At 42.7% G+C, this 19,495-nt stretch overlaps 2 protein-coding genes across 7 annotated transcripts in view; one reads left to right on the forward strand and one right to left on the reverse strand.

Annotated features, from left to right (window-relative positions):
• Window positions 1-5,972: 5,972 nt before the first annotated feature.
• On the reverse strand, window positions 5,973-10,215 carry ANKRD49 (ankyrin repeat domain 49). 3 transcript variants are annotated; one of them, XM_050942480.1, is made up of 3 exons: window positions 10,107-10,215; window positions 8,477-8,762; window positions 5,973-7,346 (listed from the first exon to the last, which is right to left on the reverse strand). In XM_050942480.1, exons 2-3 carry the CDS (start codon window positions 8,747-8,749, stop codon window positions 6,885-6,887), a joined length of 735 nt encoding a protein of 244 aa, XP_050798437.1. In that variant the 5' UTR covers window positions 8,750-8,762; window positions 10,107-10,215; the 3' UTR covers window positions 5,973-6,884. The 3 variants fall into 3 exon arrangements, with proteins under 3 accessions (XP_050798437.1, XP_050798447.1, XP_050798427.1); XM_050942490.1 differs by having other exon boundaries at window positions 10,041-10,215; XM_050942470.1 differs by having other exon boundaries at window positions 9,979-10,215.
• A 147-nt stretch (window positions 10,216-10,362) lies between these two features.
• MRE11 (MRE11 homolog, double strand break repair nuclease) overlaps window positions 10,363-19,495 on the forward strand; it is a 54,732-nt gene continuing 45,599 nt past the window's right edge. Inside the window, exons 1-6 of one of the 4 annotated variants that reach the window (XM_050941139.1) lie at window positions 10,363-10,425; window positions 11,770-11,909; window positions 12,350-12,482; window positions 13,495-13,655; window positions 14,887-14,974; window positions 15,841-15,982. In XM_050941139.1, the coding sequence (XP_050797096.1) occupies window positions 11,890-11,909; window positions 12,350-12,482; window positions 13,495-13,655; window positions 14,887-14,974; window positions 15,841-15,982 (544 nt within the window). In that variant the 5' untranslated portion in view covers window positions 10,363-10,425; window positions 11,770-11,889. The other 3 variants (XM_050941132.1, XM_050941123.1, XM_050941147.1) reach the window with 3 other exon arrangements.

A 19,495-nucleotide genomic window follows, 5' to 3' on the forward strand; every position in this document is an offset into this window, starting at 1 on the left:
TATTTAAAAAAGCTGGACGGACACAAATCCATGGGGCCAATGGCTCTGCAATCACATCTGCCAACTCCTTTAGCACCCCAGATGCTAAAGGAGTTGGCAGATGTGATTGCAGAGCCATTGGCTATTATCTTTGAAAACTCATAGCAATCGGGGGTGGTCCTGAATGACTGGAAAAAGGCTAATGTAGTGCCCATCTTTAAAAAAGGGAAGCAGGAGGATCCGGGGAACTACAGGCTAGTCAGCCTCACCTCAGTCCCTGGAAAAATCATGGAGCAGGTCCTCAAGAAATCAATTCTGAAGCACTTAGAGAAGAGGAAAGCGATCAGGAACAGTCAGCATGGATTCACCAAGGGCAAGTCATGCCTGACTAACCTAATTGCCTTCTATGATGAGATAACTCGCTCTGTGGATGAGGGGAAAGCAGCGGACATGTTATTCCTTGACTTTAGCAAACCTTTTGATACGGTCTCCCACAGTATTCTTGCCGGCAAGTTTAAGAAGTATGGGCTGGATGAATGGACTATAAGGTGGATAGAAAGCTGGCTAGATCATCGGGCTCAACAGGTAGTGATGAATGGCTCCATGTCTAGTTGGCAGCCATTATCAAGCGGAGTGCCCCAAGGGTTGGTCCTGGAGCCGGTTTTGTTCAATATCTCCATTAAGGATCTGGAGGATTGCACCCTCAGCAAGTTTGCAGATGACACTAAACGGGGAGGAGTGGTAGATATGCTGGAGGGTAGGGATAGGATAGAGAGGGACTTAGACAAATTAGAGGATTGGGCCAAAAGAAATGTGATGAGGTTCAACAAGGACAAGTGAAGAGTCCTGCACTTAGGACAGAAGAATCCCATGCACTGCTACAGACTAGGGACCGAATGGCTAGGCAGCAATTCTGCAGAAAAGGATCTAGGGGTTACAGTGGATGAGAAGCTGGATATGAGTCAACAGTGTGCCCTTGTTGCCAAGAAGGCTAATGGCATTTTGGGCTGTATAAGTAGTGGCATTGCCAGCAGATTGAGGGACCTGATCATTCCCTTCTATTTGACATTGATGAGGCCTCATCTGGAGTACTGTGTCCAGTTTTGGGCCCCACACTACAAGAAGGATGTGGAAAAATTGGAAAGAGTCCAGCGGAGGGCAACAAAAATGATTAGGGGGCTGGAGCACATGACTTATGAGGAGAGGCTGAAGGAACTGTGATTGTTTAGTTTGCAGGAGAGAAGAATGAGGGGGGATTTGATAACTGCTTTCAACTATCTGAAAGGGGGTTCCAAAGAGAATGGATCTAAACTGTTATCAGTGGTAGCAGATGACAGAACAAGGAGTAATGGTCTCAAGTTGCAGTGGGAGAAGTTTAGGTTGGATATTAGGAAAAACTTTTTCACTAGGAGGATGGTGAAGCACTGGAATGGGTTACCTAGGAAGGTGGTGGAATCTCCTTCCTTAGAGGTTTTTAAGGTCAGGCTTGACAAAGCCCTGGCTGGGATGATTTAGTTGGAGATTGGTCCTGCTTTGAGCAGGGGGTTGGACTAGATGACTTCCTGAGGTCCCTTCCAACCCTGATATTCTATGATTCCTTGAAAAGTCATAAATTTACACAGATAGCAATGATTTTTGCTTCAAACATAATGTACTTTTTTAACACCTGCTACTGATAAATCGAAGTGGTACACACCCTTCTTTCCACACTCCAGGAAAAATAACTCAGGTTTGAAAAAGTACCCTATTGTAGCTAGTTAATAATCCAGATATGTTCATTTTTCAAAGTAAATAACAACGTTGACTAGTTCTATAGGTGCATCTATCCCAGTGAAAGCACTGGGCACAGGAAGTGCAACTCTACTTCAGTCATAAAACTTTTGCTTGCTTTTAGAAGGGCTGAATCTATTGTTGAAAGAAAGCAGGCTTAAGACAGGGAGCTGTTCAACCAGCAGACTAAAATTTCCTGCTGAGCAAAACAAGGATGAGTACTCTATATAGTGCCAAGACTACAGCACACACTAATGCCATCCGGTAGCAAGAGTCACATAGTCAAAAAGGCAGTGATTGTAGCTATGTACTGTAGATATGTAATTGGTCTAGGTTGGAAGTAACCAAAGTGCAGCACATGAAACAAATGTGGTGCAAGAGTCCTGTGACAAGCATTCCACCACTAAGAGAAAAAGAGAACATTGCACACAGGGCCTGAATGTCTATGCCACAATTAAACAGTGTTACCAGATTTGCCCATTAATTTGGGTATGCTAATTTGGGGTAAGCTCATCTGGGGGGAGGGGGAAAAGGGTTCTGTAATTCTATCGTGTACTGCTTGTGTCACTTGTGTTTTCATACAGAGCTCTACTTCTCCCTTCTGCAAGTTCTCTCCCGATGGAGCTATCCTACAGGACTTAGGTTCCCCAGGGCTGGGTTCCTCCAGCCCCAGAATCAGATGAACACACACACACACACAATTAACAAAATGCATCTGAGTGGACCAGGTTAATCATCACTCCCAAATTGACCCCTTATAGGTCCCTGGACTCAACAAGCTGGGTCGAGCAGAACTTCCAAGCTTTCACTCTTATATGCCCTTGGACTCAGCAGGCTGTGTCGAACAGCACTTCCACTCTGCCACCCTCATATGCCATGGGCACCACACCTGAATAGAGTACGCCTGAGGAGGCTGGGTCGAGTAGCACTTTCAAGCTGCCATCCTCCTATGCCACAGGTTCAGCATGTCTCTATCCCCACTTTCACATTACAGTTGTTCTGGTAGTAACCTTTTGACGAGAAAAGACCACAGGATTTTTGGGCGCTACAAGGATCCTTAGCTTAGGTAAGAGGAGCATTGCTGTAGAGCAAATGGGGAAGCCAAAAACACAAAAAGAGAGAGGGAGGGAGGGAAGCAACCAGCTTAACCATAAAAGTTATTTATTGCCAGGTAATAACCATACAAGGAGACACAAACAAATAAAACAGTTCAAATTTAAGCTAGATGTAATATTGTATTACAAAAGTCAGGTTTAGAAAACTGTATCTGATCACACAAGTTAGTGTTAGAAAGCTATACGTAGAGTAGAAAAGAGAGAGAGAGTTGGGTTCTCAGCACTCCATGAAGCTTGAACTGGTCGGGATTCCCAGGTGTGGTGGTAGCTGAGGGTCTGGAGTGCTGGATACAGGCAGAGCCCCCAGCACCATCAGTCAGGAGAAGATGAAGTCCCAGTGAAACAGATGCAGAGTTTCGATCCAGGCATCAGAACACTTACTTGAGTGTGGGTAGGGTGTTTTTGTTGGGAAACAACAGTGGTTCAAGGGAGAACACTAGATTTATGGGTAAACTGAAGGCTCAAGGGAGTATACCAAAGTTATTTTGTTCAGGCTAGACAATAGGAACTGATCATTCCTGGCTATTGGAGGTATTCCTTCAAGGGAGCTAACAATGCATTTAGGCAGCTTCAGTATTTTGGATACCAATAAAGAATTTATTACTAGAATTGGTCAGATAACTACTGAGCTGGGTGTGTGCAGGTGTGGATTCATTAACCTCTGGAGTAGAGATCCCCCATGATGCAGTGCTTCCCTGCTTTTCTGGTCCCAGAGTTCAGTGTGGTTCTTGCCTTGGAATCTCTGTTCTCCACCCTGTGTGCTAATGGAGTTGCCTTCCTGTCCCATCTTTGATGCAAAGGACGGTAGGGGAGTTGCCTTAATCCTGTCACCCTTGTCAGGAGGGGTTTAGGAGTGTCTTCCAGTACCTTTTCCTTGCTTTTTGTGAGGGTATGGCTACACTTGAAACTTCGAAGCACTGCCAGGGCAGCGCTTTGAGGTGCGACTGTGGTCGCCGTGCCAGCACTGGGAGAGAGCTCTCCCAGCACTGCACGTACTCCACATCCTCTACGGGTGTAGCTTGCAGCGCTGGGAGCCGCACTCCCAGCGCTGCGGCACTGTTTACACTGAGGCTTTACAGCGCTGTATCTTGCAGCGCTCAGGGGGGTGTTTTTTTCACACCTGAGTGCGAAAGTTGCAGCACTGTAAAGCGCCAGTGTAGCCATGGCCTAAGTCTTCTGAGTGGTTTTGACTTGAGCAGAGGAGGCGGGGATGGGTGGGAGCGAGGAATGGGTCCTTTGTGAGTCAGACAGCCTGGATATTGTGCCCTGGTTCTCCAAGAGCACAGATCTGACAGGTAAAAACAGTCCCTTAGCCCATGCACCATGGCCCTGAGTCAGCTGGCATGGGCCAGCTGCAGGTTTTTAATTGCAGTAGAGATATAACTTCAGTGACTAAATTTTCAGAATAAAATTTCCTTATGTGCCTAGGCTTCTGCCTCTGGGCATTTGCAGTACTGCTTCACTGTCAACATCCAGATGCTTCTGCCTAAATGCCAGAGCAATTCATGAAGCAGGACGTGCCTGGGGGGAACCTGATCCAGTAGGTGTGCTCAGCTCCAATATAGATAGAAGAGGTGGTATTTTTCCCACTTTGTAACATTTAGCCTAGTGGTTAGAGCACTCCTTCAGCTGAGAGACCCAAGTTCAGTTCCTCTCCTCTGCCTAACTGGGGGAAGAAGATTTGAAGTCTGAGGAGAGTGCTTTAACCACTGAGATACAGAATGTTGTGAGGTGGGGCTCCCTTAACCTTTCTTGTTGAAGCTCTTCTGGTGTGTATAAATATTTAAAGAATCATTAGCCCAGAGAGAGAAAGACTCTGTAGCCTAGTGGTTAGAAGACCCAAGGTCCTGTCCCTCTTCTCCCATGACCCTCCTGCATCCCAGATGCATGCTCTAATCACTGAACTAGCCTCCTGCACTGGCCATTTTGTGTAGAGTGAGACAGAAACCTTACTCATTCTCACAATAAATGAGTTAGGCACCTAAGCCACCTGATTGCAGGAGACAGGTTCCTAGATGTGGGCCTTGTGTCCCTGCAGCCCAAAGTTATGTGCCTATTTCTGTGAGGAGGTGGGGCTTAGGACACACCCCTCTCATCAGTGTCTCCCCTTAGCTAGCTTACCTGGCTCACCAGCTAGTACACTGAGTTTTTGTGGATCACATGCTAGGGAGTCTGTCCTGTCCCATTCATTATTTAGGCACCTAACTTAGTCTTTGTGGATCACAGTGTTGTTCCTGTGATTTTTCTAGGCACCTAAAAGGCAAAGCTGAGCATTGCAATTCCCTTTGTAGATCTGAGCCTGAGCTGCTTGAAGAGGAAGGTGTTGGCAGGAGAAACTGCTGGAGTCAAGGGCTACCCAGTGTTGCCAATGCTTGTGATTTCATTATGAGTCTCATCATGTTTGGTGTATGTCTTAAAGCTCTAGCTCCTGGGCATACATGAGAATCTACTTTAAACTAAAAGCTGAAAGTAAGTTTCTAGCTCTCATAGTTGCAGAGACAAGCTTGCCAAAGTCACACAAGTGCACCCCACAAGGTTCAAAAAACAGTGAGAACTCAAGATGCATGATTTTTAATCCAATCCCATGTTTTTTGTGCCTGCCTCATGATATTTGAGTGCTCCAGGTTGACAATACTGGCCATTCGTCAGTTAAAAAGGGGATCAAATACAGAATTGAACTCGAGGAACTGTTCAAAAGTTAGAGAGAATTTCTGAGAAAGCACACAAAATGAAATGTATGAGCCTAGAACGGTGTCCTGACTCCTGTGTTAGAATGAACTGTACAAGACTTCAGCATGGATCAGACACACTACTAAAGTCCCTTCCGCCCTATAAAATGTTCCAATCAAGTCAGACACAACAGTATTTTGTTTATCTTGACATGCTTAACTTGTAGACAAGTGTGTATTCAGATGCATCTAAACATTATTTCTTAACTAATTTTGAAGGAAAGTGTAAACAGGACCCTTAATGATAGTCATCTCCATACAAAAGGACCAATAAAACTAAACTGGAACTGCTTTTAACACTATAGGAATACTGCTCTTGGTCTATGACCAGACAATTTCATTATTAGGCCTTCAACAAAGATCCACAACACAAACAATATTTAGTGTTAAGTATTTTATTTTAAAATAAGGAGACTATATATTTTGAATGTCCCCTGTATAAGTTAGTTACATTCAGTTGGCATTTTTGTGCACTTTAAGTTAAAACAAGTGTCTCAAAAGTTTAAAACAAACAGTAACTACCAACGTGTGCATACCTGCTAGCTTACTTAACAGTTAATGTTCCAGCTTCCTCCTTGACTTGATATTAGTGTTTCTGACTTTAACTACAGTAGATCCTTGCTAATTTGCACTGATTAAGTGGAGACCCACTGCAAATTACTAAATTTACCAAAACTTTATCCTGCAGAACACTTCAAATCCGATTCTGTATAAGTCAGTAACATAGCCAGCTGGAGGGAAGAGAGGGAGCGTGGAAAAAAAGGCGCCACCCGCTGCTGTGCTTTTACTGGCGGGGCAGCACTCCGGGTCTTCGGTGGCAAGACCTTCACTCGCTCCGCAGGTCTCCAGTGGCATTTCGGTGATGAAGCTTCAGTGCCGCTGAAGACACCTGAAGTGAGTGAAGGTCCTGCTGCCAAAGTGCCACCAAAAACCTGGAGCGCCGCTCCGTCAGTAAAAGCGCCGCAGTGGGTGGTGCCTTTTTTTTCGCTCCCGGGTGAGTAAAATTAAAAAGGCGCCACTTGTGCTCAGTGGAGGAGCGGCCACTCCCCCCCCCCCAGCTATGCTACTAATATAAGTGATAATATGTCAAAGTCTGAGTAAGTATATGGTCATTTATTTTGCAAAAATAATGAAATCTTAATCATGAGACCTCCCTCTACAATATCACCCATTAAATCTTTTCTGAAAAGTGGGGAGAAACCACTTGTTTTGGGTGAAAGTATAAAGAATGCTGTATTACAAAGAGGAAGCAAGTGAAATTCACATTCTGAAGTTTAAATAATGAGAATTTCTAAGAATCTGGCACAGAATTTGTGCAATTTTCTACAATTTCAAAAAGGTAGTGATATATGTCAGTTCTTCTAGCAATATCAAATGCAGTTTCATCCAAGTTATTTTTTAGGTTTGGTTTCACGTAACGATTCATCAGCAGAAGTTCTAGTGTTTCTTTACTCCCTCGGTTTCCTGCAGCAAGATGCAATGGTGTCAGTAATCCATTTGTTTGAGCGTTGATATCTGCACCATGCTGAAGTAAAAACGAAGCCACCTTTGTATTGTTCCACTTACATGCACTATGTAGAGGTGTCCAGCCGTCCACTGTCAGTGCATGGACATCTGCACCTTGGGCAATTAATTCACGCACAACATCTAAATGTCCACTGTAGGCAGCTCGATGGAGGGGTGTGTATTGATCTTCGTCTTGGACGTTAACGGGAGCTAGCTTTTGAGAAAGGAGCCTGCGCACTGTGCTAAGCTATGTAAGAAAGACAGACAGCATAAAATAACCCTCACTCAGTGAGATGCACTGCTTTTATTTCTACAATCTAGAGACAGCCTGGTACGCAGTCAAATCAAGTTTATAATATTGGTCTCAGGAAGAAGCTTGTACACATCAAACAATTGTAAAATGATACCAGTTATTTTACTGCTGCTGTTTCTTTTGGAGAACAGACATGAACACACTGGTACATGAATGTGTGTGTGTGCAAACTCTGTACTTTTAGACAGTAGTTTATGTAACAAGTATAATTAAATAAGGTCAATTTATAATCCGCTGATTTTAGTGCATATAGGATAAAGTACTATTTAATAGGAATGTTTTTGTCAAGAGTAACTAGCTTCCCCTTCAGTCAAAACACAATTCAATTCATCTCCTGTATATACACAGCATAGTTTTGATGAAAAAAAAAAAAATAGAAAGGGAAAATAAAAAGACCATGTTTGAGGTAAGAATTTTTGGGTTTGTTTTATCTTATGGATAAGCAGGAATTATCCCACTGGATTAGACCAGTAGTCTATTTAATACAACATCCTGTTGCTGGCCCCAGTTCAGGCAAGCATGTGCTTAAAAGGTACTTGCTTCAGTCCCACTGACTTAAAGCAACCCCATTTCCAATTATGGAATAACTTGCCCAAGGTTATTCCTAACTCCCTTCACATAGTGCTTAGTTTATGCCCTAAAGCATGAGATGTTTTATTGACCTGGACCAGGAGCTGGGCCAGAGGGAGCCACGGGGCCAGAGCCAGGGGCTCCTGGCTCGGGCCGGGACTGAGATGGGGCCGGAGGCGCTCAACCGGGGTGCCAACCTTGAGGGAGCTGCTGAGCCGGCCGCACCTCCCGTCCCCCCAGCTTACCTTCCTGCCTGTTGCTTGTTTCAGGCTTCCCGCAAACATCTGTTTCGCGGGAAGCTGCGGAAGGGAGGAGAAGGGGGGCAGAGCATTCAGGAAAGGAGGAGGAAGTGAGCTGGGGCTGGGGCGGAATGCAGGAGCTTTGGTTAAATAAAGCCCCTATAGAACCGGTTATCTTGGAACAACTGGTTCTAAAAGGCCTTCTATATTTAAGAACTGGTTCCTGCTATATATAGTGGATGAACTCCTTCTTACCTGATTTTTTTCAGCTGCCCAAAGCAGCAGTTTTTCTGGATTGTTCTCCATTTTCTTTTCTTGCAGTTGGTACCACTCCTCACTTTTTTCCTCCTCTTCATCTTCCTCATCAGACTCTCCTGACCAAAGACTCTGAGTTCCTATAGGAATTAGATGTCTGTGTGTTTCCAACAATTCAAGTTGGTTAAAGTTCTCAGAAAATTCCAGTAGCTCTTCTCTGTCATCTTTTCTATTGTCAATATTTTTCTCATCTGATTTTCTACTTTCATTCATTTTTAGTTAGCATCTGTAAATGTTAAATGTACAGAGTTAAATATTTTTTCTTCATGTGCTGTCTTGCTTCTTTTCTGAGTCATTCAGCATTACCTCCTGTCAAACACACATACATAAATCATCAACCAAAGCTAAAACAAGGGTTGTGCCAATAGGAGCAACACAATGAAACACTTTTCAAGAACCAATTTTAAGAATGCCAGTTTTATGTAAATTTTACCAAACTGGCTATGTAAACAGGAACTGTGTTAGCTGCAGTTAACATATTTGCTATCAAACCCCCCCGCCCTCCCAGAAATAGAGACCTTGTACGCAGTAATTATGACATCTGCAAAAGTATATGGAGCAGCATTGAATGTGCATTCTGCATAATGTGCTTGGAATACCCTGCAGCAGCAAAATGGTTAACAGTGTTTAGACATTTTATAATGTATATTTTCAACATCTGTTTTACTTTTGAGTTGTAACAAAAACTAAAGCAATAATGACTTATCTACATATTTCATCCAAAAGCCTGGTGCAGGTGAGATGAAAAAGATGGAGAACATTTAGGGTGCAGATGAGGTGAAAAAGATGGAGAACATTGGGCATTTCCTCTGTAAAGCACCACATCTAGGAGAGAAACCCAAGACCGGGGCAGAAAGGCAGCCCTGCACTAAGCAGGACAGGATTTTTCTCTATCAGTGATACTGTGGGAACTGCCTGAGCATGCAATCCTCAAAAGCATGCACTCAATACATCAGCTCCCTTGCCCCCACCCAAGAATTAGTTCATCCATCTTTAAATTCAAAGAGAAGGGATGGAAGCCAAGGTCAGCCTCCTGCCCACTGCTGCCAGCTTCCTTCTGCCCCTTTCCTCTACCTATTCCCTGAGTCACTTGTCCCTTCTGGCTCCTGCTGCCAGGATGCAGCTGGTGCACAACAGACAGGCTAGTTAGCATTGTACTCAGCAGGGTAGCTCGTCTGATACCACTTCCCCAAACGTACTCTCGTTCCACATCCCAGTTTGTTCTGATGATGCAAAACATGTCTCAGGTGACTGGTAACCTGCGCTGGACTCTAGCCAGGTCACTGTGGCATTCACAATACCACGAGATTTGTAAGGACTGACAGTAGCCAAGAGCTCAGGTTCACGTGCCACCCCACAGCCAACACCTGCAGACCCCCCCTCCCCGCACTCTCCGAGGGCAGAAGGTGCAATACCGATGCCAGGGAACGAGTGCCACTTACTAAACCAGCTGCGCCACTTCTGGCAGCACTGAGCGGTCCTGCCAAGGGACGCACCGACCCACCCAGGCGCGCTGAGCTTCCGAGCTGTGACTGGCTCCCGCCCTGGGCTGCTACGGGGATGAAAATACCTGCCCAGCCTCACGCATCTCAAGGGCGCGGCTGGCTGGCGACGGCGGCCCGGGCCTCAGTGACACTCCCCCCCCATGAAAGCACACAGAGCCCAGCACGACACTTCCGCTCCGCAGCTCCTCCCGGAAGTGGCCGTGTCGCTGCCTGTGATTGGTTCCAGTGTGGCCAATTACGTCCCTGCCTTGCCCCGGTCTCGAGGAGGAATGGGTAAGGCGGGGGCTGGTGGGCAGTTATCGCCAGAGGACACTACTCAGTCTATCCCCGCCCCTTCAGCGCTATGGAAACTGAAAGCGCGGCGAGGCCCGGGCTGCTGACGCGGTAGGGCTGCCGGGTGAGGGCCGCGCGGCGAGGCGGGGCTGAGCCGGGCCTCAGGGGAGACGGGCTGGGCGGGCCCCAGCGTAGCCCGCAGCGCCCTGAGCCGCTCTGCGCAGCGGGTGGGTGGTTGATCTCTCCCCGGATGAGAAGCGGCGCGGCGTTTACATGGTGCCGCGTAGCTTGGATGCAGGCTGTGGCCTGCCGGGCAGGTGTGAGAGCCGGTAACGTACTTGGGTCACGTGGCGGGATTGAACGGGGAACCGCCAGCGCTCAAGAGCCCCGTAACAGCAGATCTCCGCGGGTCGGCGCAGGGGGGATGTAACGCCCGGCAGCGGGCTACGCACAAGCAGCTGGATCCCTGCATCGCTGGTGCATTGGCCCCATCTCTGCCACTGGCGCTCTACAGCGCTGCAACTTTCTCCTCAGGGGTGTGAAAAAAACAGGGCTTGGCTACACTCGAAACTTCAAAGCGCTGCCTGGGGAGTGCTTTAAAGTGTGAATGTGGTCGCAGCCAGCACTGGGAGAGAACTCTCCCAGCGCTGCAGGTACTCCACCTCCTCATGGGGATTAGCTTGCAGCGCTGGGAGCCGCACTCCCAGTGCTGCGCCAGTGTTTACACTGGCGTTTTACAGCGCTGTATCTTGCAGCGCTCAGGGGGGTGTTTTTTTCATACCCCTGAGCGCGAAAGTTGCAGTGCTGTAAAGCGCCAGTGTAGCCAAGGCCTAAGAGTTGCAAGATACAGCACTGTAAAGCGCCAGTGTAAACAGTGCCGCAGCGCTGGGAGAGCTCTCTCCCCGCGCTGGCACCGCGACCACGCTCACACTTCAAAGCGCTGCCGTGGCAGCGCTTTGAAGTTTCGAGTGTAGCCAAGCCCGCAAGATGCAGCATCGCATGCGTCCCTGCTTGCTTTGGGCTGTGCTTCTGTCCGCTCCAATGCGTGTTTGCTCGCAGGCAGCCTGCCAGCATGGCCCCCTCGTGTGGGGAAGTTTGGGTGCCAGCTGATTAGAGAGTTCTGTCTTGTTGCAGTTCAGGATCCGCATCATTACTTAAATGGCGAAGGATAGCTCTTCCAAAGCCCTGTTTCTGGGACAGCTTCTATACTATATACCTTTTGAAATGCCACTTCGGTGTGCAAGGGGCAGAAATAGAGATCCGTTTTGCCCCATATACTTGATTACATTGTGCAGCAGTGAAATGGATAAACAAAAATGTGTCATTTTCTTATGTACATCTGACTTTTTGTATTTTTAAAAAAGTAGTACAGCTATCAGTGCAAAACTTGGTGGGTGGCATGAGCTCAGTTTATTACGTGCTTAATTGTAATCCATTTGTATTCGTGTCTTTTAGACACTATTCTGTGTATTCGAGGCTAGAACTGAACTTTCTGCCTTGTACTGACCCATCAAGCTCTGTTCAGAACTGCTCAGTGAGGAGTCCTAGCCACCTGGAACCATTGTGAGCGCAGAGATGAGTCGCATCAACTCAGGGTAAGCTCCTGTGTTTTTCAGGCCCATAACCTCCCTATGCAAACATTGCACGTTTCTGTTCCATCTGAAAGGAAACAGTCAACTGGCAAGCTATTCAGTTTTTTAAAAAACGAATTAAATACAGTTTCAAGTACTTGATCTTCCCATTTCTCTCAGCCAATATTTGTGGTTTTATGACGAATTTTTTTTTGGATCCATTTGCAGGATCTGACCTATAACCTCTTCCATTTACCGTAACTTTAGGTGGTGTTTGAAACAGAAGTAGGTTAAACATTTTGAGACAGACTTGATTTTTAAGTTGATGATGTTCTGTTAACTGAACAAAATGCAATGTTTTCTGTGCCAGACTGTTTGTGCATTTGGTGATTTTTGGAAAAGACTGTTGAAATAGCTGAATTCATAGTACAGTTTGCTATTTTTATTTTTTTAATTCGATTTAGGGATGAAGAAGATACCTTCAAAATCTTGGTTGCCACTGACATTCACCTTGGGTACTTGGAGAAGGATCCTGTGCGTGGAAATGATACGTTTGTAACTTTTGATGAAATTTTGAGACATGCTCAAGAAAAAGAAGTAAGCAGCCTTTTGGAAAATAAGGTTATGAGACTGGACTTTGGATGCTTTCCAGAAAGTATTAGGAAGGTTGTCCCCAATCCTGTATCTGGATCTTGTGGAGCCCTTTGAAGATTGTGGCCCTTGTTCTGAAGTGATTATAAGAAAGTTGCTCAATCTAAAGAGGGGTTTGAGCAAGTGTAGAAATGAAGCTGATGTTCAGTTCTTAGCTGCTAATATGGTACCTTAAACGTAATAATGGAAGTACTGGACAGTTTTATTTCCAAGGACTCTGGTAGGAGTGAGCCATTTATTTTGGAAATTGAGTACCTGATATTGGAATGAGCTCCAGGAAGACAGACCCACATTGGTTTCAGTGGAGGTTGTTAGCAGGGGAGCTCATTGCAGAATTAAATGGAATTTAGGCTCTGGTGCCTTTTTAAAATGGGAGTTAGGCTTACCTTCTATTCTTAGGAATGTAATAATTCCCAGATAGATCCAAATGTATATTCATAATCCTGACGGAACTGTTTTGTTGACTATCCAGTCATTTAACATGTATTCAGAAATTCAGATTGGTTGGGCATCCTTTTCAAAATAATACGAAGTGAATTAATAATGATTTCCTAGGGCTAGAGACAATAAATTTCCAGCTTCTCCCCTGTATAATACTTAAACGTTTTAAAAAAAAAACCTGGGGTTGAACACCTGTAAAATATTGTTGGCACTTTCCTTGTAATTGATTTTAAGAATTCTGTAGTACTGCTTTGCAAAGTGTTGTATGCTTTTGTTGTTGTGGTTTTGTAAATTCAGATTCTTTTAATTTTTCTGAATATTGTTAGATAATTTAACTATAAGCATTTTAGGTTTTATGTGTTTTACAATCTATAAATATGATATTAACTTGGAAGACCTGGTAAGAAATTCCATACACTTCAACATAAAATCAGTGTTTTACAAGAGCATATAGGGAATTGCTTTTAAGATAATACAGAATACCATTTGACTATAACAAAGCTCTTGATCTCTGCAGGTGGATTTTATTTTATTAGGTGGGGATCTTTTTCATGAAAATAAACCATCCAGAAAAACATTGCACAATTGCATTGAATTATTAAGAAAATACTGTATGGGTGATCATCCTGTCCAATTTGAAATTTTGAGTGACCAGTCCGTCAATTTTGGTTTTAGCAAGTAAGTATATTTTACTGTGATGAAATAACTACAGTATGTTGTGCAATTTGCTTCTTAGTAAGTACAGTAAGCTGCCACTGCAGTAAATTTAAGAGTCTAATCCTGTAAGCAGCTTATGGGCAGACCTCTGCAAGTCAGTGGATTTCTGTGAACTTTCAGTAGTCCGCTGTGTGGAGCAGGTTGCAGGATCAATTCCTTGATCTATTTTCTGAGAAAATATTCTTATGAACTTTGTCACCATCTTTTTGGATGACTTTTCTAGATATATTGCATATCATACAGATTCTGATATACATAAGCCCAGTATTGGAAATATGTCAGTATGCTCATTTGAATAGTCATTGAATACAATAGCACTGGTTGTATGAACTAAAATTATTTGTAGTATTGGGTCCCCATAATCCTATCTAGGCTTTTGAGCTTTTATAACTGAAAGATTTTAACGTACATTAAACTGCTCAAACTTTTGAAAACAAAATTCAGCTTTGGACAGAGACAAGGCATGAATGTTGAAAAGGAGATTTTTTTTTTTTTTCAATGGAGACTATATGAAACAAATTTCCAGCCTTAAATATAACAAAGTGTATACCAGGTGAACACAGTGATGCAGTACAATGCAAACTCCCATCTGTATCCAAAGTCTTGTTTATCCAAAATTATGTAATGACTTTCCTCGCCCACACTCCTGCCTGCTGTCTGTCTTTCTTAGCTATGTCTATGGTCTCCAGCTGAAGAATTTGAGCACCTCGCAGTTATTAATGTATTTATCCTCACAACACTCTTGTGAGATAAAGCAGTGCTATTATCCCCATTTCACAGGTAGGAAACTGGCACAGAGCCTAAATCCTCAAAGGCATTTAGGCTCTGCGATTTCAACGGAAGTTAAGGACCTGAATACCTTTTGAGGATCTGGGCCTAAGTGACTTGTCAACATCACCCAGGAAGTCTGTGGTGGAGCAGGAACCTGAACTCAGGTCTCCTAAGTCCTAAACTGGTACCTTTAACCGCTGCCCTTCCTTTCTTAGTCCCATTTAATTTAGATAAAGTGAGACCTCATTTAATAATCACCTGCTTCAGAGTGTTGCTTAATGTTTCTTTATTAATGTTCATATAAAATGCTTTAATATACAATTGAAGTTTCTGTATAAGTTGTTTTGATGAGAAAAATTGTATCATGTATGTTGTGTATGCAAAGAGCTTATAGGCAAATGTAAACTTTTTTCCTATTCAGATTTCCATGGGTGAACTACCAGGATGGGAATCTCAACATTTCTATTCCAGTTTTTAGTATTCATGGCAATCATGATGATCCCACAGGGGTAATTATTATAATGATGACAAAAATTATACCATTGCATAAATACTAGTATTTTTTTTTTCCTTTGGGAACAGGTTACTAATATCAGTCACCCCATTTCACTTTTAAATTTCCTTTTTAATTAACTGGGTGCATTTTCCTTTGTTTTGCTCATGTTAGGCTCTACATTCAATTATTAGGAGGGGTGGGAAGAGAGGATATAGGACCATATGATCTGCCTGTCTAATACCTTATTTTAGGGATTTCTAGAGCTAGAGATGGGATAAAGACTTATTGCCCCCCAAAATACAAGAGAAATTAAAAGGATTTTCAAAAATTAGGTGTAGAAAAGTTCAATATTTTTTTTATGTAAGAAAATGTCTTTAATATCTTGAGTTTTAATGTCAGCCCTTTTCCATGCATTTAGATTATTTGTTAGCTGTATGTTTTAAATTAATTTACAGCTTTAGTTACTACTTCTGGTCTGTATGAAGGAAGCCATCATAATGTTGGTCAAATATTTTTAATTGTTGCTTAAAATTAAAAAAGAGCCAAGTTATTAAAGTTTTAAAAAGTGCATAAGGCTCATGTTTTCAAACTACTTACTGTTCATAAAGGTTTTCATTATGCATTTGGCATGGTGGATCTGTAATATATAGGATTATTACTATTATTCATAACCTACAAAAAATGAGCTATTTAATAACAGCAAAAATGTAACTTGGTAGTTCATACTGAGCAATCAATTTAGCCAAGCCAGGTCTCATTCAGACTTCCTTTTTACAATATTTAGTAAAGTATTACTATTTGTCTTCCAGTGTTGAACAAACTTAGAAGTGAATTTAAGTACAAATCCATTATTTTTCTGTTCCTTAATATTTTCAATAGGCAGATGCATTGTGTGCATTGGATATTTTAAGCAGTGCAGGATTGCTGAATCATTTTGGACGCTCATCATCTGTAGAGAAGATAGACATTAGTCCCATTTTACTCCACAAGGGAAGCACAAAAATTGCTCTATATGGATTAGGTAAGCTTCCGTTCTGTTCAGCTAGATATTTCAGAAGCATGTCTAGACCCTGCTTTATATCACAGAGTTCTATTTCCTTCCTTACTGAGGTTTATATCAGGGGTTGGCAACCTTTCAGAAGTGCTGTGCCGAGTCTTCATTTATTCACTCTAATTTAAGGTTTTGCATGCTAGTCATACATTTTAACGTTTTTAGAAGGTATCTTTCTATAAGTCTATAACATATAACTAAACTATTGTTGTATGTAAATTAAATAAGGTTTTAAAAATGTTTAAGAAGCTTCATTTAAAATTAAATTAAAATGCAAAATTAAAGTGCCCCCTACCCCCCGACCGGTGGCCAGGACCCGGGCAGTGTGAGTGCCACTGAAAATCAGCTCATGTGCCGCAGGTTGCCTACCCCTGGTTTATATTCTAACTTCATATAGAAGTAGTGAGCCAGGTAAAGAATCTTAGAATCAATATTTCTGGGGAAAGGTGCTAGACATTGCTCAAAAGCATGTGTGCACATGCTGTATCTCTGATCCTGAGATGAACTTGCAAAAGTAGTATGTGACCTCCTGTCCATGAGGTTCTATTTTTTTTTTTTTTTTTTTAATTCTCTCTTAATAGGTTTTGTCATTGACTTGTAGTTTGTTCACAGTACGGCATGTTTACTCACTGAGTGGAGCAGGCATAATCACTTTCTTACCCTACATTCTTTTCACAGGCTGCTTGTAAAGAGGCAAATTTGATTTTTAGTTTGTCGTGTTTTATAAAACCCTTAATGGTGCATATTCCATCTATACTTTTATGACTTCCTGTGAGTCCTGTTGAGATTTGTATTTGTGCTCTTGATAGCAGCTTTTAGGGATTCCACTATTGTGTCAGGAGTCAGCAAGTTTAATATGGTGGTATGTAGGATATACTTGTTTGTTAAGTGGAATCTCTTGTTGAATGAAACCCATTCCTCTCCATTTTTACCCCAACAACTCAACATTGTTTGGGATTTTTTAATAGTGCTTGTTGTGCTTGTCTGAAATAGTGTTTTTTTGGCACAGACGCCTTTCTTGTCCTGTCCAGCTGCATAAATAGCATCTGTCTCCGTCAGTTCCTCACCTCTTTTGAGAAACACCTGAAAGTTTTTCTCTTTCAGAGGTGTTTTATGATAGATTTCAGCCTCAGTATGTAGGACCCTTTTTCCTTCCTCTCATGTAGTGCTCTCTCTTTATTTCTTGGGTTTTTGTTTAAATGGTAGTTTTCTTCACGTTTTAAAGATAATTGTTTTGCACTGTGATACCATTGTGTAGTATCCATAACGTGTTGGTATAAGACTCTCTTTTTAAAAAAAATTTGCACATCTTGCCACTTGTACTTCTTGTTTACTATTATAAGAGTGGATTTTTTTTTCCAAGTTATGATAGTGGAAAATGGAAATTTGATTATAAGTGTTGCTGGCAAAGTAAGGTCCTAATTATAAGCAGAATTCACTGCAGATCAGGGTCTTCATATAGAGAGGTATTTAATAAGTGTGGTGCTGCTTGAAATCTAGTGAAGCTAATGCTTCATATCACACGTATAAAGGTGTTAACAAATATTTTTAACTTTTAAGTAGATGTGTTTGCCAACAGTGTTATTGATTAGCAATAACCTTTTTCTTATGTGCAAGTTAAAAGAAGAAAACAGCAACTTCTCTTCCTTGGTGGAAAAAATACTTGAGTTCCTCGTAGAAATGATGATTATTACTTTTAAGGATTTTATTGAAGTGCCTTACTTGGTTTTTGTGGAGGAGATTTAGATGCAAAAATTTTAATTATTTTGTACCTCCCCCCGCACCCCGGGGGGGGGAAAATCTGCACCACTATGTGATGAAGAACTTAATTTTTTATGCGCAGAATTTCCTTTCCCCCACAGAAATAGGCTGCAGTGCTGGTGGCTGTCACTGGGGGCCACTGGACCCAGCGGAGCCCAGCTTGCACATAGAAGACATGGTCTGAGGGAGGGGGAGGGAGCTAGAGGGTTCCCAGCAGCTGCAGCTCCCAACATGCACTGAGGGAAGAAGACAGCGGCACACAGTAAACTTCACGCAAGCCAGCATCAGGCTGTTTCTCCCTCTGGATCCCTGGGTTTCTGAGGAGTAGGGGGTTGGGTGTCAGGGCGAGGGGGCCCCACAGCTGGGCTCTGATAGGGAAGGGTTTGGGGGTTTGGGCTGGGGGAAACCCACACCTGGGCTCTGGGGGGCGGGGGTGGATTGTGAGTGTCTAGCCCCCAGCTGGCCTCTGCAGGGGGTGGCGAGGGGCCAGAGAAATAGGAACTGGGTTGTCATAGGGGTTTCTTTCAATTCTGTTACTCTTGGGAGAATTTTTGTGTGTGTCTGTATTGTTACAGACATACTTGCTGACAAGTATTTTGAAATAAATTACCAAAATAACTGAAACTGGCATGATTACATAGTGTTATTTTGACAAATACAATTTGCAGAATTTTAAAATAGTGCAGAATTTTTAATTTTTTGCTGCAGAATTCCCCCAGGAGTAAATTCCAAGCAGCCCTCAAGTACTGTATGTTGCTTATTGTGTCCATGATGTAAGGTAGGGGTAGGCAACCTATGGCATCCATGCCAAACGCGGCACACGAGCTGATTTTCAGTGGCACTCACACTGCCTGGGTCCTGGCTACCCATCCGGGCGGCTCTGCATTTTAATTTAATTTTAGATGAAGTTTCTTAAACGTTTTAAAAACCTTACTTTCTTTACATACAACAATAGTTTAGTTCTATATTATAGACTTATAGAAAGAGACCTAAAAACATTAAAATGTATGACTGGCACGCGAAACCTTAAATTAGAGTGAATAAATGAAGACTCGGCACACCACTTCTGAAAGGTTGCCGACCCCTGATGTGAGGCATAATCTTTAAAATAAACACATCAAATGAAAAACATAAAAGCTTTACTAAAATAAATATTTTAGGGCTTGATTCTGCTAGGTGTTGAGTGCCTCCAGCACCTATTCAGGTCAGCTGGAACTGAGATTAATCACTCCTGGCTACATTTGGCATTGAGAGCACTGCGCCTTTCAGGATCAGACCCATGAAGAAAATAGGCTGGTTTAATAAATGGCCATTGTTTGCAAACAGCAATTTTTTGAGTCTACTTCACTGGTTCCCTGTATGTAGTCTAGTCAATTTTTGTTTAGCCTTTTCATATACAACCAAAAAGGAGAGAGAAGTGCATATATATAAATAAAATAGGGCTGTCACACAATGAAACAGATTAGTCGTGTGTTGAAACAATAATAGAATACCATTTATTTAAATATTTTTGGATGTTTTCTACATTTTCAAATATATTGATTTAAATTACAACACAGTATACAAAGTGTACAGTGCTCACTTTATATTTATTTTTGATTACAAATATTTGCACACTGTAAAATACAGAAGAAATGGTATTTTTCAATTCTCCTGATACAAGTACTGTAGTGCAATCTCTTTATAATGAAAGTTGAACTTACAAATGTAGAATTATGTACA

Source organism: Gopherus flavomarginatus, chromosome 1 (genome assembly GCF_025201925.1).
Source record: "Gopherus flavomarginatus isolate rGopFla2 chromosome 1, rGopFla2.mat.asm, whole genome shotgun sequence".
Lineage (NCBI taxonomy): Eukaryota > Metazoa > Chordata > Testudines > Testudinidae > Gopherus > Gopherus flavomarginatus.

Excerpts from the sequence above, each read along its gene's own strand:
- ANKRD49 (XM_050942480.1), bottom strand. The coding sequence starts at position 8,749 with ATGAATGAAAGTAGAAAATCAGATGAGAAAAATATTGACAATAGAAAA. Across the intron at positions 7,347-8,476 it reads GGGCAGCTGAAAAAAATCAG|CTTAGCACAGTGCGCAGGCT; the intron begins GTAAGAAGGAGT and ends TTTCTTACATAG.